The sequence below is a fragment of the Macaca nemestrina genome, chromosome 7 (assembly GCF_043159975.1).
Source record: "Macaca nemestrina isolate mMacNem1 chromosome 7, mMacNem.hap1, whole genome shotgun sequence".
Taxonomy (NCBI): Eukaryota; Metazoa; Chordata; class Mammalia; order Primates; family Cercopithecidae; genus Macaca; species Macaca nemestrina.
This window is the reverse complement of record NC_092131.1, coordinates 126258958-126284727: the sequence shown is the minus strand read 5'-3', so window position 1 is coordinate 126284727 and position 25770 is coordinate 126258958. Positions and strand designations below refer to the sequence as shown.

General features: G+C 50.8%; 2 protein-coding genes across 15 annotated transcripts; one reads left to right on the top strand and one right to left on the bottom strand.

Annotated features, from left to right (window-relative positions):
- Nucleotides 1-345: 345 nt before the first annotated feature.
- Nucleotides 346-8326, top strand: LOC105490968 (mannose phosphate isomerase). 7 transcript variants are annotated; one of them, XM_011757011.3, is made up of 8 exons: nt 346-407; nt 845-972; nt 1717-1917; nt 2980-3121; nt 3459-3641; nt 6279-6452; nt 7136-7344; nt 7637-8326. In XM_011757011.3, the coding sequence occupies exons 1-8, from the start codon at nt 392-394 to the stop codon at nt 7853-7855; spliced, it is 1272 nt and encodes a 423-aa protein (XP_011755313.1). In that variant the 5' UTR covers nt 346-391; the 3' UTR covers nt 7856-8326. The 7 variants fall into 7 exon arrangements, with proteins under 7 accessions (XP_011755313.1, XP_011755317.1, XP_070957093.1 ...); XM_071100992.1 differs by having other exon boundaries at nt 359-407; nt 756-972; nt 1701-1917; XM_011757012.2 differs by having other exon boundaries at nt 384-519.
- Nucleotides 8327-10063: 1737 nt separating this feature from the next.
- On the bottom strand, nt 10064-19099 carry LOC105490967 (family with sequence similarity 219 member B). 8 transcript variants are annotated; one of them, XR_011626356.1, is made up of 7 exons: nt 18392-19084; nt 18083-18170; nt 16962-17039; nt 16488-16536; nt 13288-13415; nt 12581-12689; nt 10064-11303 (listed from the first exon to the last, which is right to left on the bottom strand). XR_011626356.1 is itself a non-coding variant. In XM_011757010.3 (6 exons), the coding sequence occupies exons 1-6, from the start codon at nt 18603-18605 to the stop codon at nt 12659-12661; spliced, it is 588 nt and encodes a 195-aa protein (XP_011755312.2). In that variant the 5' UTR covers nt 18606-19083; the 3' UTR covers nt 11667-12658. The 8 variants fall into 8 exon arrangements, 4 of the variants coding, with proteins under 4 accessions (XP_011755312.2, XP_011755309.2, XP_011755311.1 ...); XR_011626355.1 differs by lacking the exon at nt 10064-11303 and adding an exon at nt 11667-11982; XR_011626353.1 differs by having other exon boundaries at nt 10453-11303; nt 11874-13415; nt 16334-16536; nt 18392-19098.
- Between the last annotated feature and the right edge of the window lie 6671 nt (nt 19100-25770).

Below are 25770 nucleotides of genomic sequence, written 5' to 3'. Positions count from 1 at the left end.
TCTGCAAACTGCCTCCCACTCCCACCTGCCCCCTTACTTTTTGTGGCCTTGACCTTTCAACACACTACATGATTATTTGTCTGTCTTGCCTTCACCAGAATGTAAGCGCTCTACAAAGACAGAGGGAAGACTGTCTTGCTCTCTGATGTATCCTCCAGCCCTTAGAACAGTCCGTGGTACTTAGTAGGCTTTCAGTACATCTGTGCCCGGCGATGGAAAGAATGAATGAATACTAAGACCGAAGATCGCGACCGTAAGCCTCTGGGCACTGGTGCCCCGGGCCCTGGCGGAACGCTCAGGGAACTACATTTCCCGTGAAGCTCTGGGCGCAGAGGGCCGCGCGGGCTGCCGGGAAGGACATACGTGCTTAATCCCGGTGCAGGGGGCGAGCATGGCGGCTCCGCGAGGTGAGCCGTTGGCCGGGGTGTTCGCGAGTGTGTTGGTGGCGCGCGTCCTGGGGACGACTCCCGGCATGATCGGCCAGGTTGAGTCCGCTCCTGGCGCTCCGCGGAAAGATGGGTGGGTGCCGGGTAGAGGTGGGGCCACCTGCGATGGGGACTGACCTTCGAGGGGAGGGGGCCCTTCTAGACGTCGTGCCGTGGGATAGGCACCTCCTGCTCCCTCCCCGCCACCCCGCCTCAGATCAGCACAGGGTCCTTACTGCTGCCCATCTGACAGTTGGGAACATCGAGGCCTGCAGCTGAGGGGGGGTCTCATCCAACAGCCTACAAACCCCTTATTTACTCTGTCGCCAGTGAGCACCCCCGGCTCTTGCCTGGTTTCCTGGGACACTAGGGTGAGGCCTGAGGAGCGGAGTGGCAGCTGACCCTGTCTGTGCCCCTAGTATTCCCACTTTCCTGTGCGGTGCAGCAGTATGCCTGGGGGAAGATGGGTTACAACAGCGAAGTGGCGCGGCTGTTGGCCAGCAGTGACCCACTGGCCCAGATCGCAGAGGACAAGCCCTATGCAGAGGTGAGTCCCGGGCTGTATTTCAGCCTACTTTACCCGCAGGTCAGGAGAAGGGGCCTGAGGCAAGTCATAAGAATCAGCTGGGAAGGGTGAGGCAGCAAGGAGGGAGGAGGCCCACTTGGCTCTTCAGGCTAATGGACTAGATAGTGTTACCAAAAAGAAGAGTGTTACCAAAAAGAAGAGAGGTTTTGTCATAACAGGCTGGGATTTCCAGCACTCTCCTTCCCCCAACCACTCTTAGCACTTAGTGAATTTTAATTCAGCCCTCTTTGACAATTCAGTTTTTTTACTTTGACTGGTTTTTTTTTTGCATTTTTATTAACCTAAAATATTTCTCCTGCCTATTTAATGAAGAAAAAGCCAAAGCATAGGAAGGCTTTCGCCTCTGCTTCTGAAACTGGAAGATGTATGTTAACCCTGAAAGAATCATTTAAGAGTTATAGTTTTTCTGCTACCTTGACAGTGCAGGTGTCATTCTCCTCTTTGGACAGACAGAGAAGCTACATCTAAAGAAGGGAAATAACTAGTCCAAGGCTCCACAGATGGCTAGAGGCAGAGTCTGGAAAAGGGCCTGGGTCTGCTGCCTCCCTGTATGTCCACGATGGCATGAACATTTGTATCCAGACCTGAGAGGCCTTTCCCAGGACTCAGTTGCCCTTTGGGGAGCACAGCATAACGGATTGGGACAGGCCAACTCAGGGTGCCAGGTTTCTCCCCCTTCCCCTCCCAAGTTTCCTGTCTTTCCAGTTGTGGATGGGGACTCACCCCCGAGGGGATGCCAAGATCTTTGACAACCGCATCTCACAGAAGACCCTAGGCCAGTGGATTGCTGAGAACCAGGACAGCTTGGGCTCAAAGGTCAAGGACACCTTTAATGGCAATCTGCCCTTCCTCTTCAAAGTGCTCTCAGTTGAAACACCCCTGTCCATCCAGGCACACCCTAATAAGGTAAAGGACAGAGTGCGGTGCAGAGGTCAGGGTACAGAAGGGCTTATGCTAACGCCCTCCCATTACTTTTACTGCCACTTTTACCTCACCCATGCCAGGCTCCTGCCCAAGGCCAAATCCAGGCTGACAACTCCCAATTTAGCTCTGCAAAGCCACATGCAGCAACTAAGTCTAAGCAAACAGCTGACCGGCCTGTGCCAGGGGAGTTTCTCTAAGCTCATTCCAAGGGGCTCGTTCCTGGTCTTCCCTCACCCAACCCAGATCTATTCATATCTGCCATTTACTAACCTGCTTTCAGGAAGAGTTCAACTTGCAGGGCAGGGCAGGGCAGGTACCCTCAGCTCCACCCCCTTGGAGTCTTCCTACACAAGCCTGAGTCCCATTCTAAGCAATTGTGGATCAAAACTCCTTCCTTCTTTTTTTCTCTGAGACGGAATCTTGCTCTGTCGCCCAGGCTGGAGTGCAGTGGCACGATCTCAGCTCACTGCAACCTCCTCCTCCCGGTTCAAGCAATTCTCCTCCCTCAGCCTCCCAAACAGCTGAGACTACAGGCACGTGCCACCACACCTGGCTAATTTTTGTATTTTTAGTAGAGATGGGGTTTCACCATGTTGGCCAGGCTGGTCTTGAACTCGTGCCCTTGTAATCTACCCACCTCAGCCTCCCAAAGTGCTGGGATTATAGGTGTGAGCCACTGTGCCCAGCCAAAACTCCTTATTTCTGGATATACCAAGTAAGACCCAGAGAAGGGAGGGATTTACCCAAAGTCACACAGCTTGTTAGTGTCAGAGCTTGGCCTGGTGTTTGGGTTTCCTGATTTACAGACCAAGCCTCTTGAAGTCTGCCCCAGCTTTTCCTTGGATTTGCCCCATTTCCCTTCCCTGGGTTGGCTGAACCCCAAGTTTCTGCATCATGCTTTGACTGGGCTCCTTGCCAGAGGTAGGCAGCCACTGCCATCCTGCGACTGGGGAGGGTGGACAGCAGGGGCTAGGTGGCACTGGTGTTCCTGCTAGGTAATGGCTGTACCCTCACCATCCTCCTCTTCCCCTGGCCACCCCACAGGAGCTGGCAGAGAAGCTGCACCTCCAGGCTCCACAGCACTACCCCGATGCCAACCACAAGCCAGAGATGGCCATTGCCCTCACCCCCTTCCAGGGCTTGTGTGGCTTCCGGCCAGTTGAGGAGATTGTAACCTTTCTGAAGAGTAAGTTGGGCAGAATGCTGAAGGCATGCGTATTGGGCCAGGGATATCTGGGAAAGCAAGATGATAGGAACAGTGGCTGAGAACAGGGGTCACATGTCACAGGCAGTGAAGGGCCTCATGAAGCAGTTTTTGGAGCCAGTGGTCCAGGCCAGTGAGACCAGGCTCAGGTGTGGTTGCCAAGGGCTGGTGGTGAGTGATTGGTTTCTACTGCAAAGTTTACTTAGCATTGCTGGCTCTTTGGTTAGGGCTGGGATGGGACGGCGTCCTCCAACTCCCCACTTGTGTGGGTTCCATCTTACCATTCCTGATATGGGCCCTGGGCCTGGCCTTCCTGTAGAGGTGCCTGAGTTTCAGTTCCTGATTGGAGATGAGGCAGCAACACACCTGAAACAGACCATGAGCCATGACTCCCAGGCTGTGGCCTCTGCTCTGCAGAGCTGTTTCTCCCACCTGATGAAGAGTGAGAAGAAGGTGGTGGCGGAACAGCTCAACCTGTTGGTGAAGCGGATCTCCCAGCAAGGTGGGCATGGTTATATTCCTGGTTGGGTGCAATGCTCTGGCCTGGGCTCCCCGGCAGACACCAGACTCTAGGGACAGTTCTCAACCCCCTTGCCCAAGTGGAACACTAAAAGGGGCCCAACTTAGATGACCTGTTGGCAACTTAGCATTGCTTTCCTAGTCTTTGTGGAGCAGAGCCCTTCTTAGTTGAGTGCTGCTTCCCAACTGGTCATCTTCTCCAGATGGTTGGAGGCAGACTGGCATACAAGACTCTTAGGATGCCTTCCACCTAGGCATTCTGAGATTTTCCCCAGCCCTGCAGCTGCCGTCTATGGATGGACTTGTATCTTGGGGCTAAAGAGGCAGGAAGGGGACAAGAGCATCCTCCGTCTCCTGGAAAGGCCTGATGCCTCCAGCACTCGGTCATTTGATCTTTCCTTTACCTGCTGTGTGCCCGATCTTGTGCTAAGAAGAGTTCAAGAAGTAACTGTGACAGGTGTGGTCGTGTCACCCCAAAGGTGGGGAGTCAACACAAGCAGTAAGAAACACGAAACATAACAGACTTGCAGCAATGAGCTTATGTGGTGCAGGCAATAAGTTCTCAAGATTCTTAGCCTGGCAGCCACAGCCCACACCAAGGCTGGAGTGCAGTGGTGTGATCTCGGCTCACTGCAACCTCCACCTCCCAGGTTCAAGCAGTTCCCTGACTCAGCCTCCTGAGTAGCTGGGATTACAGGTGTCCGCCACCACACCCGGCTAATTTTTGTATTTTTAGTAGAGACAGGGTTTCACCATCTTGGCCAGGCTGGGCTCAAACTCCTGATCTCATGATCCACCCGCCTCGGCCTCCCAAAGTGCTGGGATTACAGGCGTGAGCCACCGTGCCTGGTGCCACAGCCCCATCTCTAGTTGGCCCAGAGCGCTCTCTTTATTTTACCTCTACAGGTTTCCCCTGTTACCTTTGAGCCTTAGGGGACTATTTATTTTACCCAAGCATATTTTGTTTAGAGAGTGTGTGTGTGTGTGTGTGTTTTGAGGTCTCTGTTGCCCCAGGCTGGAGTGCAGTGATGCGATCTTGGCTCAGTGCAGCCTCCGCCTCCCGGGTTCAACCAATTCTCCTGCCTGAGCCTCCTGAGTAGCTCGGATTACATGTGTGTGCCACCACGTCTGGCTAAGTTTGTATATTTTAGTAGAGACAGCTAGGATTACAGGCGTGAGCCACTATGCTGGGCCCCTTGCCTCACTTTAAAGAAGCTTGGCTGTGCGTGGTGGCTCATGCCTGTAATCCCAACACTTTGGGAGGTTGACGTGGGCGTATCACTTGAGGTCAGGAGGTTGAGACCAGCCTGGCCAACATGGTGAAACCCCATCTCTACTGAAGATACAAAAATTAGCCGGGCAAGGCAGAGGTTGCGGCAAGCCTAGATCGTGCCACTGCACTTCAGCCGGGACGATAGAGCGAGGCTCTGTCTCAAAAAAAAAAAAAAAAAATGCTGGGCATGGTGGTGTGTGCCTGTAATCCCAGCTACTCAGGAGGCTGAGGCATGAGAATCACTTGAATCCAGGAGGTGGAGGTTGCAATGAGTCTAGATCGCACCACTGCACTCTAGCCTGGGACACAGAGCAAGACTCTGTCTCAAAAAAAAAGAAAAAAAATTAAAAATTAAAGAAGTCCAACCTTGCCACTCTACCCAGGCTGAGCTCATTTTCCCGTCGTCTCCAGGACACATCTTGGCCCTTGGCACATTCTGCCTTATGCTATCTGGAGTAGTGGACTGCGCCCGTCCAAGACATAGAACTTTCAGTGTTAAAAACTAGAAAGTCGCCGGGTGTGGTGGCTCACACCTGTAATCCCAGCACTTTGGGAGGCCTAAGTGGGAGGATCACTTGAACCCAGGAGTTCGAGACCAGCCTGGGCAACATAGCGACACCCTTTTAATTCTGCAAATTAAAAAAAAACTTAGCTGGGCATGGTGGCATGCACCTGTGGTTCTCACTACTCAGGAGGCTGAGGTAGGAAGATTGCTTGAGCCTGGACAGTTGAGGCTGCAGTGAGCTATGATCGTGCCACTGCACTCCAGCCTGGGTGACAGCGAGACCCTGTCTCAAAAAAAAAAAGGAAAATTCAGGCATGTTGTTTACCCTTCATGAAACTTTTGAGTTATCTCCCTAGATTTTGAGCTCCGAGAGCAGTGGTTCTCAACCAGGGGACATTTGGCTGTCATCTGGAGGCATTTTTGATCGTCAAAACCCAGATGGGGTTGCTAGTGGCATCCTGTGAGTGGAGGCCAGGGAAGCTGCTAAACATCCATCAGTACACAGGACAGCCCCCACAATAAAGAATTACCTAGCCCAAATGTCAGTAGCACCAAGGCTGAGAAATCCCATCCTGAAAGGACCATACTCTAGCCCTTTTAGTGGCTAGTATAGTCCTAGGCATGTGAACAGTCAAGATATGATGAAAGATGGTATTTGTATGGACTGGAGTATCAAGCAAGGCTGGACCCCCAAAGGGCTGGAGGCGTGGCCAGGACAGGGCCACTTTGGCTTCTGGATTCCTGTGGCAGGGACCTTTTCCTAGGACTCCCTGGCCAATGTGGGGCTATGAACAGCACTGAGTATGCCCCTAAGTGACCTTGGGGTGCTCTGTGACCCTCAGTGGCTGCTGGAAACAACATGGAAGACATCTTTGGGGAGCTTTTGCTGCAGCTGCACCAGCAATACCCAGGTGATATCGGCTGCTTTGCCATCTACTTCCTGAACCTGCTTAACCTGAAGCCTGGGGAGGCCATGTTTCTGGAGGCCAATGTGCCCCATGCCTACCTGAAAGGAGGTGAGCCACATTTCAGCAGTGAGCCCCACTGCCATCCCTGCTGGGCCCTGTTTCCCTGTCTGGACAAAAGGAGAAGGGTGGTCAAGGAGACCCCCAAGGACCTTGCAGCTCTGACCTCTGAGGGTTCCTGAGCTCAGCAAGCAACAGCTGGTAGGGATGTTGAATGCATTTAGCATTGAACACGCCTTGAATCCTGCCACCAACCCTATGATGCCATGCTACTGATTTTAAGCCCTGCCAGTCAGTGTGGGAACCATGATTTGAACATAGACTATACTGGATCAAAGCTGTTGTTCTATGTCACAGCCTTTGTATGTCTGTCCTATCTACCCAGGGATTTTTACACTAAAATACGCATGTTGCCACAGAAGGATGCCACCTTTTGACCGTTGGCTGCTTATCCACACATGCCTCATGCACAGGATTCTGTCGTAGAAGTGGGAAACTACAGAGTTGGGGCTTCCCAACCCCCAGGGGTTAACATGGCTCCCCTCTGACAGTGACGGGTGACCTGTCACCTGTTTTTGGTATTTGATATCTCAGCCCCATTCTCCCAGAGAACACAATTCATGGAAATTTTTGCCTAACTTGGCATGGGATTCATGGAGCTCAGGTTAGGAGGCCCACAGCTGGAGAGCCAAGGCATACTTCATCAGCTTAGCACATGACGACTGTCTCTCCAGACTGCGTGGAGTGCATGGCGTGTTCAGACAACACAGTTCGTGCTGGCCTGACACCCAAGTTCATTGATGTGCCAACCCTGTGTGAAATGCTCAGCTATACCCCTAGCTCCAGCAAGGACAGGCTCTTTCTCCCGACACGGAGTCAGGAAGACCCCTACCTCTCAATCTATGACCCCCCTGTACCAGACTTCGCCATTATGAAGATGGAGGTGAGTGAGGGGCCATGATGGGTGTCCTTCATGTGCCAAGAAAATCTCTGGCAAGGGTCACGATGTAGAGGACACCTGGGGCTGGGTTTCCTGTCAAGCCCACTTGGTGGAGGGTGGCCCCAGGGCCTGCCCATTCCTCCCTATACCAGGGACCAGGCCTCTATGCTGACTGAGCCTGGGTTGTGGGAGAAGGTGGCAGAGCTCTCCTTTGTGCCTTGGGGACTGTCCTGGGCCCATGAGCTGATGAGAGCAGAGTCTGAGCTGCATTGCCTTATCGTTTCTTCCTGCCCAGGTCCCTGGCTCTGTCACTGAATACAAGGTCTTGGCACTGGACTCTGCCAGCATCCTCCTGGTGGTACAGGGGACAGTGATAGCCAGCACACCCACAACCCAGACACCAATCCCTCTGCAGCGTGGTGGCGTGCTCTTCATTGGGGCCAATGAGAGTGTCTCACTGAAGCTTACTGAGCCGAAGGACCTGCTGATATTCCGTGCCTGCTGTCTGCTGTAGAGGCTGCAGCCTCCCTAGCTCTCCTCTGCCAGCCACCCTAAATTCCAGCCAGCCTTGCCTCCTGAGGCCCAGCTCAAGCACCCTTCCTTGCTCTGGACTCCTTAGGTATATCCTAGAAGAGCTGGGGTGGAGGAGGGAGCGTGAAGATAGTGACTCCTGAACACACCCAGGTAGAACCATCTTCTTTGGGGATGAAAGGCCTGTGTAAGGGGTCTGATACTCCCCTTGTCTTCCCTCTCTACTCCTCACTACACCTGAGCCAGGCTCTTGCCAACTCTGTTCCAGCCTATGGCTTTAGGCTAGCTGGTAAAATATGTGACCCAGCCGGGTAATTTCTAAGAACAGGGTTCTAGTGCTGGGACTGCCCATTTCCTCAGCTGCAGAGGAGGAAAGGGAAAGGGTAGGCCTGTGGACTAACACTGTTTACGCCCTTTTATTCTGTCAAAGCAATTAAAGGTCACTTGTGTCGAGGCTGTGGAGTAATGAGCACTCAGCCTTTGGGGTACCTGTTCTAAAGTGGGCCAAAAGAGCCCTCCCTGCATGATGCCCCAGTTTTTGCTTTATTCCTACTTCATACAGCTTCCTGGGGGTGGGCAGGCTACACTCCAGAACGCTTGTATGGGAAGGAGTGGGAGAGGAAGCCAGCTTTGGCCTCAGAGGCACAGCTTGCAAGCAGCCCTACACAGAGGTGGCTCAAAGGATACACCAGTCACCAGTGCAAGACTCTTTGCTCCTGTTTTTTGTTTTTTTTTTTTTTTTTTTTTTTTTTGAGACGGAGTCTCGCTCTGTCGCCCAGGCTGGAGTGCAGTGGCCGGGTCTCAGCTCACTGCAAGCTCCGCCTCCCGGGTTCACGCCATTCTCCTGCCTCAGCCTCCGGAGTAGCTGGGACTACAGGCGCCCGCCACCTCGCCCGGCTAGTTTTTTGTATTTTTAGTAGAGACGGGGTTTCACCATGTTAGCCAGGATGGTCTCGATCTCCTGACCTTGTGATCCGCCCGTCTCGGCCTCCCAAAGTGCTGGGATTACAGGCTTGAGCCACCGCGCCCGGCCTGCTCCTGTTTTTCAATTGGCCCTAGAGAAGGGGTCAGCAAACCAGGCAGGCAGGCCAGTTCTGGCCATACCTGTTCATTTCCATATGGTCTGGCTGCTTTCAAGCTACAGTGGCAAAGTTGAAGAGTTGCACTGGACTATACGACCTGCAAAGCTGAAACTATTGATCGTCAACCACTTCTCTAGAATATACTCAACTGTTGCAGATTACAGGGACTCAGGAACCGAATTAGACAATTTTCACGGTGAGGAGAAGCCCAGTTAGCTTTCCTAAACTGGCAGGAAGTGCGAAGGAGGGAATCTCTCCCAATGCCCTGCTCCAGGGGTGGGACACACCTGCAAGAAGCTGTCAGCTGTCTGCTGCTGCTGAGGTTTCTGACCTGCAATCGTAGATCCTGTCACAACAGGCTAATCACTTAGTCCACTGGCTCCTTCCTGTGGGATAAAGGTTTAAATTCATACAAAAGAATCTTTCTGGGCTTCTGCCCACACTAGAGTCCCTATACAATAGAGTCCCAGGAAACCACCTTCAAAAATCTCCTGGGTTTTGGCCGGGCACGGTGGCTCACGCCTGTAATCCCAGCACTTTGGGAGGCCGAGGCGGGCAGATCACGAGGTCAGGAGATCGAGACCATCCTGGCTAAAATGGTGAAACCCCGTCTCTACTAAAAATACAAAAAAATTAGCCGGGCGTGGTGGCGGCTGCCTGTAGTCCCAGCTACTCGGGAGGCTGAGACAGGAGAATGGTGTGAACCCGGGAGGCGGAGCTTGCAGTGAGCCAAGATCACGCCACTGCACTCCAGTCTGGGCAACAGAGTGAGACTCTGTCTAAAAAAAAAAAAAAAAAGGCCGGGCGCGGTGGCTCAAGCCTGTAATCCCAGCACTTTGGGAGGCCGAGACGGGCGGATCACAAGGTCAGGAGATCGAGACCATCCTGGCTAACACGGCGAAACCCCGTCTCTACTAAAAACACAAAAAATTAGCCGGGCGAGGTGGCGGGCGCCTGTGGTCCCAGCTACTCGGGAGGCTGAGGCAGGAGAATGGCGTGAACCCGGGAGGCGGAGCTTGCAGTGAGCTGAGATCTGGCCACTGCACTCCAGCCTGGGCGACAGAGCGAGACTCCGTCTCAAAAAAAAAAAAAAAAAAAAAAAAAAAAAAAACTGGGTTTTTTTGCCTCCAAATTTTCTTCAGCTAAAGAACAATAAATATGAGCTGGAAAGAAAGGTTCTGCTAAAGGGAACCCATTCTATAGAAGTGACTTGCAAGGGCCTATTTCACTCATGCTGTCCAATGAAAGAGGCCTGAAAGTTGTACCCACTGGGAACAGCAGAAAGGGGAGGGAGTTTCCAGAAAGAATTGCTGCAGTCAGCTAATTAAGCTATTTCTTCATTTCACGATATCCAGGATATTCTTTTTTTTTATTTTTATTTTTTGAGACGGAGTCTCGCACTGTCTCCCGGGCTGGAGTGCAGTGGCACGATCTCAGCTCACTGCAACCTCTGCCTACTGGGTTCAAGTGATTCTCCTGCCTCAGCCTCCCGAGTAGCTGGGACTACAGGCGCCTGCCACCACGCCCAGCTAATTTTTTGTATTTTTAGTAGAGATGGGGTTTCAGTAGAGACGGGGTGACAGGATCTACGATTGCAGGTCAGGTCAGGCTGGTCTCAAATTCCTGACCTCATGATTTGCCTGCCTCGGCCTCCGAAAGTGCTGGGATTACAGGCATGAGCCATCGTGCTCGGCCAAGGCCTTTCTTTAAAATCCTGCTGCAACACAGACACAGCTCAACTAGTGTGATTGCATTTATTCTTATAAAGGTACAGAGCTGTAGAAGTACAAGCCAAGAGTTCTGCAGAGTAGTACATAAACACCATATGGTACCACTCCTGCTGGGAGGTAAGCCTGGATACACCCTTCTCCCCAGGAAACTGTCACCTGCAGAACACCCAGCACTCAGAATTAAGGCAGTTTGGCCCTGGGCACATTGGTGGTATTTTGGTATGTGGCCACTGGCCCTAAACAACTGACCATTTCTACCCTGCCTCACTGTACTCTCCCACCAGGTCCGTCCAGCTTCTTCTACAAGGTAACACCCTCCTACATGGGGTCAGCCAGCTCAGAAACCTCTTCTTCAGGGACAGCTGCTGCTGAATATGCCAGAGTTGATTATTACAACAACAATGAAGAGGGCCTTGGTTTTGGGGTCCTACCACCCTCACCCCTAGCAGCTGCTAAACACCCAGGCCACTCTGCCCTGACCACCTCCCTGACAGAGATGTGGGTCTATACTTACCTTCCACAGACACCTCCCACCACGCACTGGGGTCCCTCTACCCGTGCCGATGTCTTTCTTTACACTGTGCTACATTTGATCCCTTTCCACATGTGCACTTCACCTCTGCAGACACAAGAAAGGCCTGGACATGGTCTCTGCAGATGGGGAAGGGGTTCTGGATGGAGATGTTTTTGCTCTCTACAGGCATTTGCACAAAGTGCTCAGAATGTTGGCCACCTGCGTGGAGCTGCAGAGTCCCATTCCAGAACAGAGTAACCATCTGCCTCCTCTCTTCCCAAGACCCCAAGCTGGCATGACTCTTGTCTCTGTCCTATCTCCCTGCTGCGATGCTGCTAGCTGGTAGAGTAAGTCAGCCCCTAGATACTGTATATTCCTCTCAACCTTCCATGGTTTGAGAAAAACACAAAGATAGATGTCCATCAAGCACTCACAGGATTACCATTGTGAGGACAGTTGTCAGACAAATAACAAATAAGGCTGTATCTTTTTATTAGACTTTCTCATCTTCCAGTCACCCCTTGTGGTAGAGCAAAAAGAGTGTGTTATCCCTCATATGCCTCTAGTGGTCACAGGACCACTAGGGAAAGAGAGTGGATACTTTTCCATGTAGAACCTATACCCCAATCCCAACTATTGGGCTGGGAACCCTGTCTATGCCCATTCAAAGCTCACCTTGTGGGCCTGGGAGGTTGAGGCTGCAGTGAGCTGTGAATGCACCACTGCACTCCAGCCTGGGTGACAGAGACCCTCTCTCCAACAAAACAGAATGCTCACCATGGTTCTGAGTGAAGCCAAAAAAAAAAACAAAAAACCTGTTGGAAAAATTCTAGAAAGAGGCTTGGTACAGCGAAATTATGCCTGTTCCTGCTGTTTGGGCTGGGGGCTGAAAGAGGCTGTGTTACACCCAGAGGTCTGCTTAAAGCCCAATCCTGAGTATCCAGTGAGGCCCATGCTGTGACCAGAAGAATCTGGCAATAGAATGGTCCATACCGCAGTGAAGGGAGGCCCTCTACACTGGTGGACTGATTTCCTCAGGCAAGGGTCTAGGAGCTGGCTTAGGTCTCTCCTACCCTTCCTGTCTGTAAGCCTCAGTCTAGGACAAAGCCCACACAGCTGTATACCCACTCTCACCCATTGCTACTTCTCAAAAGTTTAAAAGCTAAACAAATAGGAAGGCACCAGACTGCTCCCTGTAGCTCCCTCTGCTGGTAATAATAAAAACTGCAGGCTTCTGGGGCCAGCCCCAGTACCTTTGACCCAATCTTTAGCTCAAAGACTGGGTGACGAAACTCACCAAGCAAATACAAATAAATAAATATGAACATGTCGGAAGTTTTTCTCCTAACTAGGGAAGGGCGAACCAGAATCACTAAACTCACCCAGACAGTTGGACCAGTTGGGGATACCCCAGGTCCGAGGATTCTGGAAGCCAGGATCCTGCTGTGTCATTAAGCAACCTATGATCCATCATAGTTAGACAGGTGCAACCTGAAGAGGGACAAAAGGACTAACTTTATGCTCTCTTGAAGGACAAGCCTGCAAGCCATCTTAGAGCTAGAAATAGAGCAAATGGAATTTCTCGAACTGGTCTCAAACAGTTAAAATTCTTTTTTGGATTGCCAGCTATAATAAACCATAAAGTGCTATTTTCTGCCTCCATACAACACTATCTAGCACAGCCTGGGCACAAGAGCTCCCTTTTTGCCTCCCTGAAGCACTATGACAAATACCAGTCAAGCTGTCTGCAAGTGTTTTCCTTAGCCACCTTTGTCACCCACCATAAGAACCAGTATTCCTCTGTCCTGCCCTTATTAAAGTGACTTCTCCAAACTCTGCTCCAACAGCAGAGGAAAACTGCAGAATTCCACCTATCAGCCGACAGCCCAGATGGGGGTCTTTGGCCTGAGAAGCAACAGGTAAGGGCTACCTGCAGGTTACTTTCTAGGGGTCAGCGACTCCAGTGCTCACTGCACTCTGTGAGCTATGAGTGGCCAACAGGGCTCTGTAGGCCTCGTGGTGAGCAGGGCCTATCTTGGAGGGTAATGTCTACTGGAGGGTACAGGAGGAAGAGTCCCCAAGACAGCACCAGCAGCAGGAGCACGCTGAAGAGGCCATGGGCTTAGGGGGGATGAGGTCCAAGTCCTCGTCATCTGGAATCTCATCCAGGTGATACCCATCCTGAAGCAGCTGCCGGCTCACGTCCTGGTTCACCTGCTAAGAGAAGGAGAGGAGGGAACTATAGGCCAAGATGCAAAGCAGAAATAACTGCTACTCAAAAGATAGGCCCACATTCCCTTACCAGGGCTTCCTGTCCATGTCCCATCCCAGGCCAACCCCAGACATCCCAGGACTACAGGAGGAAGTGCCACCTTCTCCTACTTGTGCCTCAGTCAGCAGTAAGCCTTAGTACTGTCCAAGCTTCACTGTCACTGACCCCCAGGGGATCTGTTCTCACTAAATCCTGAGGCATTCATAAAAATATCAAGTTCCCAATTATGTTTGAAATCAGTGCTCTGACTGTTCCCACTGGGAACCCAGACTAGTCCCTATCAAGGCTGAAAAATATGGGATAATGATAACAGAACAATGGGCTACCGGCCGGGCGCAGTGGCTCAAGCCTGTAATCCCAGCACTTTGGGAGGCCGAGACAGGCGGATCACGAGGTCAGGAGATCGAGACCATCCTGGCTAACACGGTGAAACCCCGTCTCTATTAAGAAATACAAAAAAACTAGCCGGGCGAGGTGGCGGGCGCCTGTAGTCCCAGCTACTCGGGAGGCTGAGGCCGGAGAATGGCGTAAACCCGGGAGGCGGAGCTTGCAGTGAGCTGAGATCCGGCCACTGCACTCCAGCCTGGGTGACAGAGTGAGACTCCGTCTCAAAAAAAAAAAAAACAATGGGCTACCGTAGCAGAACATGGGTTACAGCGGAAGGGGGTGGTGAGCAGCTTTTTCTACACACTGCCAGTTAGACTTAGACTTATCCTTTGATGCCAGCAGAGCTGGGTCCCTACAAAAGTGGAATCTGTTGGTTGGTTTCATCAGTTCACTGAGCATAAGAAAAATAAGGCTGGGTGTACGGTGGCTCACGCCTATAATCCCAGCACTTTGGGAGGCCGAGGAGGGTGGATCCCAAGGTCAGGAGATCGAGACCACCCTAACACGGTGAAACCGCGTCTCTATTAAAAAACAGAAAAAATTAGCTGGGTGTGGTGGCGGGCGCCTGTAGTCTCAGCTACTCGGGAGGCTGAGGCAGGAGAATGGCGTTAACCTGGGAGGCGGAGCTTGTGGTGAGCTGAGATCACACCACTGCACTCCAGCCTGGGCAACAGAGCGAGACTCCATCTCAAAAAAAAAAAAAAGAAGGCTGGGCACAGTGGCTCATGCCTGTAATCCCAGCACTTTGGGAGGCCAAGGCGGGTGGACCACTAGGTCAGGAGATCGAGACTATCCTGGCTAACGCGGTGAAACCCCGTCTCTATTAAAAATACAAAAAAAAATTAGCCAGGCGTGGTGGTGGGCGCTTATAGTCCCAGCTACTCGGGAGGCTAAGGCAAGAGAATGGCGTGAACCCGGGAGGTGGAGCTTGCAGTGAGCTCAGATCGCACCACTGCACTCCAGCTTGAGCAATAGAGCAAGACTCCGTCTCAAAAAAAAAAAAAAAAGAAAAAGAAAAAGAAAAAGACATGAGGCTGGGGAAAGTGTAAGACTTCCTCTTAGACACAATCTTTGACACTCAGACATTTAAGGACGACACAATTTGCAAACTGCTCTATTCTGTGGCAGAAACTCAGAGATTAGCCAAGACTTCCAGGAGAGTAAGAAAAGCCAGTGGTGTAGAGTCAGGTCCCCAGCACTTCACCTGTCAAAGGGAATGAGCTGCAAATGCCAGGATTTTACATCCCTGTGTTTCTATCTGGGACAGTCACTCTGGAAGAACGTCCACATGGCTATCCCAGGAGTGTTTTAGCCTGAGTTTTCTTTTTTTTTTTTTTTGAGACAGAGTCTCACTGTATCGCCCAGGCTGGAGTGCAGTGGCTCACTGCAAGCTCCACCTCCTGGGTTCACGCCATTCTCCTGCCTCAGCCTGCCGAGTAGCTGGGAATACAGGCGCCCACCACCACGCCCGGCTAATTTTTTATATTTTTAGTAGAGACGGGGTTTCACCGCGGTCTTGATCTCCTGACCTCGTGATCCGCCCGCCTCAGCTTCCCAAAGTGCTGGGATTACAGGCATGAGCCACCGCGCCCAGCCTAGCCTGAGTTTTCATAGATGGAACAAATGAAGAAACAGAAGTTGTTTGGTCTGGAAGAAAGCAAGCTTGGTAGAAGATGGGCAGGGGAGAGACAGAAATGCTGATCTCAGAGAGACTAGAGTTGCTGTGTGACATAAGAAAGCAGGTCGGCCGGGCGCGGTGGCTCAAGCCTGTAATCCCAGCACTTTGGGAGGCCGAGGCGGGTGGATCACAAGGTCAGGAGATCGAGACCACAGTGAAACCCCGTCTCTACTAAAAATACAAAAAATTAGCCGGGCGCGGTGGCGGGCGCCTGTAGTCCCAGCTACTCAGGAGGCTGAGGCAGGAGAATGGCGGGAACCCGGGAGGCGGAGCTTGCAGTGAGCCGAGATCGCGCCACTGCACTCCAGCCTGGGCAACAGCGTGAGACTCCGTCTCAAAAAAAAAAAAAAAGAAAGAAAGCAGGTCAAGGACCAGTGGACCCATTCAGATTAAGGAAGATTTATCTAAGAGCTACTCAAACAAAAAATTGTGTGTGTGTTGAGGGAAGGGTGGGTAGCAAGGCTCCTTGGAGGTGGTGAGTACCCAATTACAAAAAGCATTCAAGTAAGCACAGACTAGTAAACACTTAGCTGGGATCTATCAAAAGGATTCCTTTTCTAAGCTGTGGCCTAGAATACTTTATTTTAGAGTCTTATTTTAGAGATAGGGTCTTGCTATGTTGTCCAGGCTGGTCTTGGAACTCCTAGACTCAAGCAATCCTCCTGCCTCAGCCTCCCTGGTGGCTGAGACTACAGGCATGTACCACCATACCCAGCTTACATGACTTCTGAGATCATTTCTAGCCCTGAGTCTATATGGTCTCCTCGATTCTCAACAGCCCTCCTTGGTCACCTATACCTCCACTGGGAGAAGAGGGCAGAGTGGAAGACTGTAGAACAGCCCAGAAGTCTGGCACAGTACTGTACTGACAGCGGGCACCAAACAAGCATTTGACAGTGGTGGTAATGCTGCCTGCAGCCTGGCCCTGCGCAGAAAGGTGCTCTGGACTTGCCTCTGCAGAGGAATACCCGGAGGAGTATCTGGATTCCAGCTCCCCATCACTAGGAGAAGAGGAAAACAGTCAGTTCAGGGAGGTACCTGTGGCGCATGACTATAAATCATAAGGTGGAGAGCATGCAAGGGCATCTGGAAAACTTGTGAAGCAAAGGCCTTATACAACAGAACTCAAGCCCGAACAGGGTTCCCTCAATGGTTCTGGCAGGAACAGGGTCACTCTCACTAACAACGCAGACATAACAGGGCAGGATGATCCACTGGACATTGGTGCTCCGAAATCTAGAGCAGCATGATTACCTATGAGCCTTCTAACCAAGCCATCCTGGGAAGGGATATTGTTCAGAAGAGAACAGCCCTGGAATATACATGAAGGGCCTTGGAGGAGACAGGGAACAAGCAAAGGCATCAAGCGATCTTCAGTTCCAGCCAAGCTGCTTCCCAAGGGGGTATTTCCAAGGGGAGCACTCACCTGTCAGAGTCGAGGGACACCAGGTTTTCATCTGGACTCTGGCTAAGAGCAGTATAGCCCTTGTTAAACTTCACTGACCTGAGGGGAGATGGGGGAGAAGAGACCAAGCATAGATGAAAGCATAGGCATTTCACAGGGATAGCCAGAGTCCTTGCCCTGAAGGAGAAAGAATTGACTGCACTACTGACTTGCCTTCTCCCTGGTCACAGCCACCACCACCTGCAGCTCAATGTACCTGGCTACAGTGCCTCAGAATGTGTACGTCCTCATTCTTTTTGTTTTTGTTTTGGAGTCAGAGTCTGGCCCTGTCACCCAGGCTGGAGTGTAATGGCGCCATCTCGGCTCACTGTAATCTCCACCTACTGTGTTCAAATGATTTTCCTGTCTCAGCCTCCCGAGTAGCATAGACTACAGGTGTGCCCAGCTAATTTTGTATTTTTAATAGAAACAGGGTTTCACCATGTTGGCCAGGCTGGTCTCGAACTCCTGACCTCAAGTGATCCACTCGCCTCAGCTTCCCAAAGTGCTGGAATTACAGTCGTAAGCCACCACGCTCGGCCTGTATTATACTCCTATAGGTCTTGGAAAAAAGCACACCTCCCCTTGCCTGAACTAGGAAAAGCACCCTCTCCCCACTTATTTAATCAGAGGACACAAAAACTGCAAGCCTTTGGGTAAAGGGTTAGGGTTAACCTTCACTTCTCCGAGTTTCAACCCTCATCTGTAAAAGGAGGCATTGAATAAGGTTCTATTCAGCTCTGAGAGTTTACTATTCTGTTGAAAACAAACAAAAACAGGTCTAGCCGTTCCCATACTGCTCTTCCTCCTCATTCCTGGGGACTCCAGCCACCATTCTCCTCCCTAACAGAGGAGGAGAAGGATAGTGAATGAGCCCGTGCACTCACAGAACTCCCTTATTCCAAAGCTCTTTCTCTGATCCTGTCACATCCTTAAAGGAAAAGAGATTGTTCCTCTTCCCATTTTAAAGATAGTGAACCTGACAGGTTGCACCAGGGGAATCGCTAGCTCGGCCTTAAACCAGAGCACCCTGTCTCCCGTCCTGGGGATTAAAGCCTTCTCTAAAACTGCTAGCACAGAGGAGGTGTGGCGCCTGCTGAGACCTTTTCCCTGAAGAGTCTGGGCGGTTCGGCGAGGCCCCCAGCATGCCTTTTCTCCGCAGAACGGCCTTGGCCAGGTCCCGGTGCTTCTCTGGAAGTTAAAGGGCCCGGGTCAGCCGCGTCTTCCCCACTCCGCAGCGTCTCCCGAAGGCTGGGAGGCCGCTCTTTCCGAAAGGATTTTAAGGGGCGGGAGCAGGCTGCAGCTAACCCCTTCCCTCCGGGGCCGAGGCCCAGCGAAGCTCCGGAGCCCGCCCTGGGGACGTGGCCGCCCGCCCAGGGACAGACCTCTCACGACCATCGGGCCACACTCACGCAGCTTGGCTTGAATGGAGGGTGCGCGCGTCACCATGTATGGCCCCCGCTTCTCCACGGCCGCGGGGGTGCGCTCCCCCAGACGGAGGGCTCTATTACCAATCTGCCCGGAGGGTGGCCCCGCAGCTCCCGGCGCGCGGTCCCGAGCCCCGCTAGGCCGGGGTCCCGGGGTAGACAACCGCACCGCGCGCCCACTGAGCTCCGCGGTCGCCATGGCCGGGCTCCGCCCTGCCGGATGATGCAGCCCCGCCCGTGGCAAACAAGCGGACTGCCGAGGGAGAGGCGGGCTGTCTTTTAGCAAGAGCGGTGCGCAGGCGCAGGTCGTCCTCTTCCGGAGCTCTCCGGTTCGGTAGTCTGGGTACTTGGCCCAAATATTTCGCCCTTCTTTCCGGGAGGCCGGGCAGTTCCGTTCTCGCTCTTGGGGTAGGCGGCTTGAGCCTGGTGATGGTTAGGCTCAGTTCTGCCTCTAGTGGAAATTAAATACTGATATTGTTGTGGGGCTGCGCGTGTGCGTCGGTCGGGCGCCCACAGTTTGAGTCCTGGCGCGCCGCACTCTGTACTTCTCGCAACGTCTCCTTGGGGGTCTCCCCACATAGGGAGCTGCCAGAGAGCAGACTTGAGTTGAAGAGACATGAGGACAAGCGTTATCAGCGACCTTTTCTAGCAAAAGAAAGAGGCCCCAGAGGTTAAAGAACCTTGTGAAGGTGACACACCTAGAGGCAGTAATTGCGCTGATCCATCTGACTGACGCCAAACCCCACCTTCTTTTTTTTTTTTGAGACGGAGTCTCGCTCTGTCGCCCAGGCTGGAGTGCAGTGGCGCAATCTCGGCTCACTGCAAGCTCCGCCTCCCGGGTTCACGCCATTCTCCTGCCTCAGCCTCCTGAGTAGCTGGGACTACAGGCGCCCGCCACCGCGCCCGGCTAATTTTTTGTATTTTTAGTAGAAACGGGGTTTCACCGTGGTCTCGATCTCCTGACCTTGTGATCCGCCCGCCTCGGCCTCCCAAAGTGCTGGGATTACAGGCGTGAGCCACCGCGCCCGGCACCCCACCTTCTTAACACCACCAAGAGGTGCCTGTGACCTTGGACAAGACCTGACCCTCTCTAGGCCTCAGTTTCCACATTTAAAAATAGAGCCAGTGTCACTACTCATTGTACAGTGAGGCAAATAGGCGTTGAAAAGGCGGGTGAAAGTGCACTCTGAGTCTGTGTGTGGTAGGCTATGTGTCAGGGCTCTTGAATTCTCTAGCCCCCAAGGGATGTGCTTGTGACTGACTGGAAAGAAACTCCAGATCCTTGTGGAACTCCCAAATCTCATGAGGCTGTCCCTTGACTAATTTACTGGCCTCAGTAGGGCAGGTCAACAGTGTGCAACCTCTGAGCTCACAGGGACACGCAGACCGTTGCGTGGCACTATGCCTTGGGCAAGAGAGGTAAAAAGGAAGAATTTAGGGCTGAAGTTTTCAAAAATCAGAAGCACAAAGGAATCCTTACCATTTTGGTAGATTCTCCCCACTCCCCATGATGTTAGACTGTTTTTGCCTCCAGAAACAGCAGGTTCATATAGCTCAACTTAGTATTTAATCATTATAATCTCCTAATGAAGCCAATAGTTATTCTTGTTAAACAAATGAAGCTTAGACTTGGTGAAGTTTACCAGTTAAGTGATAAACCTGGAATTTGTACCCAGCTCCCTGTGGACTCCAAAGAAGTAGTTTTCTGGCGGGGCGCAGTGGCTCACATCTGTAATCCCAGCACTTTGGGAGGCTGAGGCAGGCGGATTACCGGAGGTAGGGAGTTCAAGACCAGCTTGGGCAACATGGTGAAAAGTGAGCCGAGATCGGGCCACTGCACTCCAGCCTAAGCAACAGAGAGAGACGCTGTCTCAAAAACAAACAGACAACTCCCCCACCAAAAAAACCAACAACAAAGAAGTGGTTTTCTTCTGGTTATGCTGATGGAGACTTCACCAAGAGCCAAATATGATTTAAACCAGCAGTCTCCAACCTTTTTGGCACTAGGGGTTGGTTTTGTGGAAGACAGTTTTTCCATGGGGTGGAAATGGGGTAGAAAAAAGCTGGTTTTGGGATGATTCAAGCACATTTATTGTGCACTTTATTATTACATTACAATATATAATGAAATAATTGTACAACTCAACTTAGAATCAGTGGGAGCCCCAAGCTTGTTTTCCTGCAACTAGACGGTCCCATCTGGGGGTGATGGGAAACAACGACAGATCATCAGGCATTAGATTCTCATAAGGAGTCCACAATCTAGATCCCTTGCATGTGCGGTTCACAATAGGGTTCATGCTGCTATGAGACTCTAATGCCACCGCTGATCTGACAGGTGACGGAGCTCAGGTAGTAATGTGAGCAATGGGGAGCCGCTGTAAATACAGATTAAGCTTTGCTCACTCATGGACCAGTATCCATCCATGGCCTGGGGCTTGGGAACCCTGACCTAAACCCACTTAATGTCACAAAATCACTAGGAACTTGTAACAAAACTATGAGAGCCTTCATGCACGCTCTTCCCAATCTTCCATCAATAATGCTCTTAACTGCTGAGTGACTCAACATAGACCCTGAAGCCAAATTATTTGCTGTCACCTACTGGCAAATTATTAAACCTCTTTATGTCTCAGTTTCTTTAGCTAAGTGGAGATAACAGAACCCATCTAATGGAAGTGGAATTGTGAAGTTCAGTTGTAAAGTGTTTAGAATGACACCTGGCATATAGTAAGTGTTCAAGAAATATATGCTATTATTTACACAACCCTTATCAGCATTACAAGGATTTAGTGTTCATTCTCTCATTTGACTTTACACTCCCCAAGGGCAGACTGCCTTATTCACTTTTTAGCATAAGGTTATAGTAATAAATATTTGTGGAATTAATATCCTATTTCTGCTCTTTTGGTTAACTAGTATCATAGAACTTCGGGGCTGGAAGAGATCTTAGAGATTATATAATTTAAAGTCATTATTAATGAAGAAACTGTGATCTTGTGATAGTTGTGCTCAATGATCCTGGCCTGGATGTGGGCAGTTCCCTTTTCCACTTAAGAAATTATGTCCACTAGGGCTCACGCCTGTCATCCCAGCACTTTGAGAGGCCAAGACAAGTGGATTGCTTGAGGCCAGGAGTTCAAGAGCAGCCTGGGCAACATGGCAAAGCCCCGTCTCCACACACAAAAAAGAAAAATTAGCTGGGCATGGTGGTGTGTGCCTGTGGTCTCAGCTACTTGGGAGTCTGAGGTGGGAGGATCACCTGAGCCCAGGCGGTTGAGGTTGATCTGACAGGAGGTGGAGCTGCAGTGAGCTGTGATGGCACCACTGCACTCCAGCCTAGATGACAGTGAGATCCTGTCTCAAAAAATAAATAACTTACAATTTAACAAAAGAAATTATGTTCACTAGGAATCTAAGAAAAATAAATACCCACCCCACCACCAAAAATGCCCCCAACCAACTCTAGGTTGTAAGGGGATGAGGTTCCAGAGCAAGAATTGCCACAGCAGAAAGGGCACAAAACCCCGCTTCCTTGCCCCGGCTACTCGGACCTTAACCCAGTGCTTGTGCTGGCTGCCCTGCTGGGCCTAGGGCTCCTCAACTCAGCATAGCTTTATTCATCTCCTACTGTGTCACAGGTGCTATGCTGGGTCCTGTAAACCTAGTGATGACAAATAAGGTATCTCCCAGTTCCCAGTCTTGTTTCTTTGTATTGGGGGGTAGGGAATCCTTGGGGAGAGTTTATCGGCTGTTAGGAGCAAGGACTACTACCTTGGCTTTTGGAACCCTCATTGGGCAGTTATTCTTTATCCCTGGCTCTAAATCTAAGTTATTCTCTAAACTTTCTTGGTCCTGGAACAGATGTGGATCCATCATCAGTTAAGAATTCTCGTTCTGCTGTTGACTGGAGCTGATTCCTTCATACAGGCAAGTATCTGAGGTTAAACATTAAAAGAGATGGAGGACAGTTTTTTTTTTTTTTTTTTTTGAGACAGAGTCTTGCTCTGTTGCCCAGGCTGGAGTGCAGTGGCGCCATCTCAGCTCACTGCAAGCTCTGCCTCCCGTGTTCATGCTATTCTCCTGCCTCAGCCTCCCAAGCAGCTGGGACTACAGGTGACCACCACCACGCCTGGCTAAGTTTTTGAATTTTTAGTAGAGATGGGGTTTCACTGTGTTAGCCAGGCTGGTCTCGATCTCCTGACCTCGTGATCCGCCTGCCTCAGCCTCCCAAAGTGCTGGGATTACAGGCTTGAGCCACCGCGCCCAGCCAGAGATTTTCTTTTTATCCTGCCACTTCCCTTTCAAGCTCTCTTTTTTTTTTTTGAGATGGAGTCTTGCTCTGCTGCCCAGGCTGGAGGGCATGGTGTGATCTCGGCTCACTGCAACCTCCACCTCCTGGGTTCAAGCAGTTCTCTGCCTCAGCCTCCCAAGTAGCTGGGATTACAGGCGCCCGCCACCATGTCCAGGTAATTTTTGTATTTTTTTTGTTAGTAGAGAAGGGGTTTCACCATGTTGGCCAGGCTGGTCTTGAACTCCTAACCTCACAATCCACCTGCCTTGGCCTCCCAAAGTGTTGGGGTTACAGGCGTGAGCCACCGCGTCCGGCTTCCCTTTCAAGCTCTCTTCCCATCTCAGAAGCCACTGTCTCACCAGGTTGTGGCCTCTAGCCCAAGGAACTTCTCTCATTATTGGTAGAGTACAGATAACTAGATAGGACCGATGAATCTGCAGGTCTTTAGGGAACCAGCCCCACCATTGTCCTCACAGTTATATGCAAAGGTATGGCCACAGCTGTGGAGGGCTGCTGTGGTTTGTCTCTACCAAACCTGATGTTTACATTTGATCCCCGGTGTTGGAGGGGGGGCCTAATAGGAGGTATCTGGGTCATGGGGGTGGATCCCTCACAAATACATTAATTTCCTCTCTGAAGGTAGTAAGTTCTTATAGTTCTATAAGTTCCTGAGAGAGCTGGGGTTTTTTAAAGCATATCGATTATATATGTATAGTGGGCCATAAAAACTATCTCTGTGGCCAGACTCAGTGGCTCACGCCTGTAATCCCAGCACTTTGGGAGGCCGAGGCAGGCAGATCACGAGGTCAGGAGTTCAAGACCAGCCTGACCAACATGGTGAAACCTCGTCTCTACTAAAAATACAAAATTAGCTGGGCATGGTGGCGTGCGCCTGTAATTCTAGCTACCCAGGAGGCTGAGGCAGGAGAATTGCTTGAACCTGGGATGCAGAGGTTGCAGGGAGCCGAGATTGTGCCACTGCACTCCAGCCTGGGCAACAGAGCGAGACTGTCTCAAAACAAACAAACAAACAAAATCTCTCCTTTCTTGAAGTGTGGAGTTAGCTGAGGAGACAAAAAACAAAAACATAGCACAATTTACTAGTTATAGGGATAGTCTTAGATATATATTTATGTGTAAATATATATTATCTGTATAGATATATAACTAGGTATTGATGTCACTTAAGATGGTACGACCACACACACACACACACACACACACACACACACGCAGAGAGAGGGAATTCAGCCACGTGGTGTAGGTTGGTTAATTACTTGAGATAGATGAGAAGCAGGCAGGTCTGTGCTGAGCTGTGTCATCAGTGAAGATCACACATTGAAGCTGATTCCTCATAGGGAAAAGAGCCAGGAAGGAGGCATGTGGAGAACCATACAGGGAACATCAGAGGCTCCAGAAAGAGCAGGTCTCAGAAAGGTCTCAGCCTGTTCTTCAGAAAGGAATGAACACTTTGTCTGTGGGGTAGAGGAGGAGGCAGAGGAGGAGATGTAGCTGAGATTCAGGGCCTTGGTGGATTCAGAATAGGTCAGGATAAACTGGCCAGGAAAAGGTGGCCCCATCATCTCAAGAGAGCTGGATATTAAAGAGACTAGTATCTCCCCTTCCTCTTGCTTCCTCTCTCACCAAGTGATTTCTGCTCAAGTCTGCTCCCCTCTGCCTTCAGCCATGAGTGGAAGCAGCCTGAGGCCCTCACCAGAAGCTAAGTAGATGCCAGTTCCATGCTTCTTGTATAACCAAAAGAACTGTGAGTTAACTTTTTTTTTTTTTTTTTTTTAAGATCAAGTTTCACTCCTGTTGCCCAGGCTAGAGTGCAATGGCAGGATCTCGGCTCACCCCAACCTCCACTTCCTCAGTTCAGGCGATTCTCCTGGCTCAGCCCCCCGAGTAGCTGGGATTACAGGCATGCACCACCATGCCCAGCTAGTTTTGTATTTTTAGTAGAAATGGGGTTTCTCCATGTTGGTCAGGCTGGTCTCGAACTCCTGACCTCAGGTGATCCGCCCACCTCGGCCTCCCAAAGTGTTGGGATTACAGGCGTGAGCCACCGCGCCCGGCCTAATAAACTTTTTTTGTTAAGAGATGGGGTCTTGCCCTGTTGCCCAAGCTGGAGTACAGTGCTATGATCATAGCTTACTGAATCCTTGAACTCCTGGGCCCAAGCAATCATCCCATCTCACCTTTCTGAGTAGCTGGGACTATAGGTACATACCACTGTACCTGGTTTTTAAATTTTTTTTGTAGAGATGGAGATCTCACTATGTGGCCCAGCCTGGTCTTGAACTCCTAGCCTCAAGTAATCCTCCTGCCTTGGCCTCCCAAGGCACTGGGATTACAGGCATGAGCTACTGTGCCTGGCCCCTTTATAAATTACCTAGCCTTAGGTATCCCTTTACAGCAATACACTAAACACCTACTAAACACTAAACACTAAACCCGTTTAAGACAAAGGCCAAGCCCAGCACAGTCATCTCACTTGGCGTTCAACTAAACTTCTCCAATGCAGGAAAATGGCAAACTAAACAATACTACCACAAAATGTGACTATAGACTAATAGACTGTGCTGCTAAGGACAAGCTCTCTGGCATCCAATTAAACAAACAGCCAGGAAAAACTGAAGTGATAGTTAACAAAGCTTAGGAGAAAATGACTAGGCTTAAGCCATTTTCCCAAGCACGACCAAAAAAATGATTATAACAAATAGGATATAATCTGCTCACTTTTCATTCTTGTTATATCCCTGTGAGGTGGCTCCCATTTTTAGATAAGGAAACCAAAGGACGGGAAAGGTGGGCAACTTATACAGCCATATGGCTGTTATACAGTAGACTAGGATTTGAACACAAGTCTGAATCCAAACCCCATTTTCTCATCTTACTGCTACATTATGCTGCCTTCCATCAGCTGGTAGGTGTATGTAATAAAAAGACATGGGGACAAACTGACATCATGTCCCTCCTGAGGGGATACAATTGGAATTTCACATAGTATTTTTGCCAAAAATATTTAGCTGGATTTGAATAATTAGGAAACAGACACAGGAAGATTACA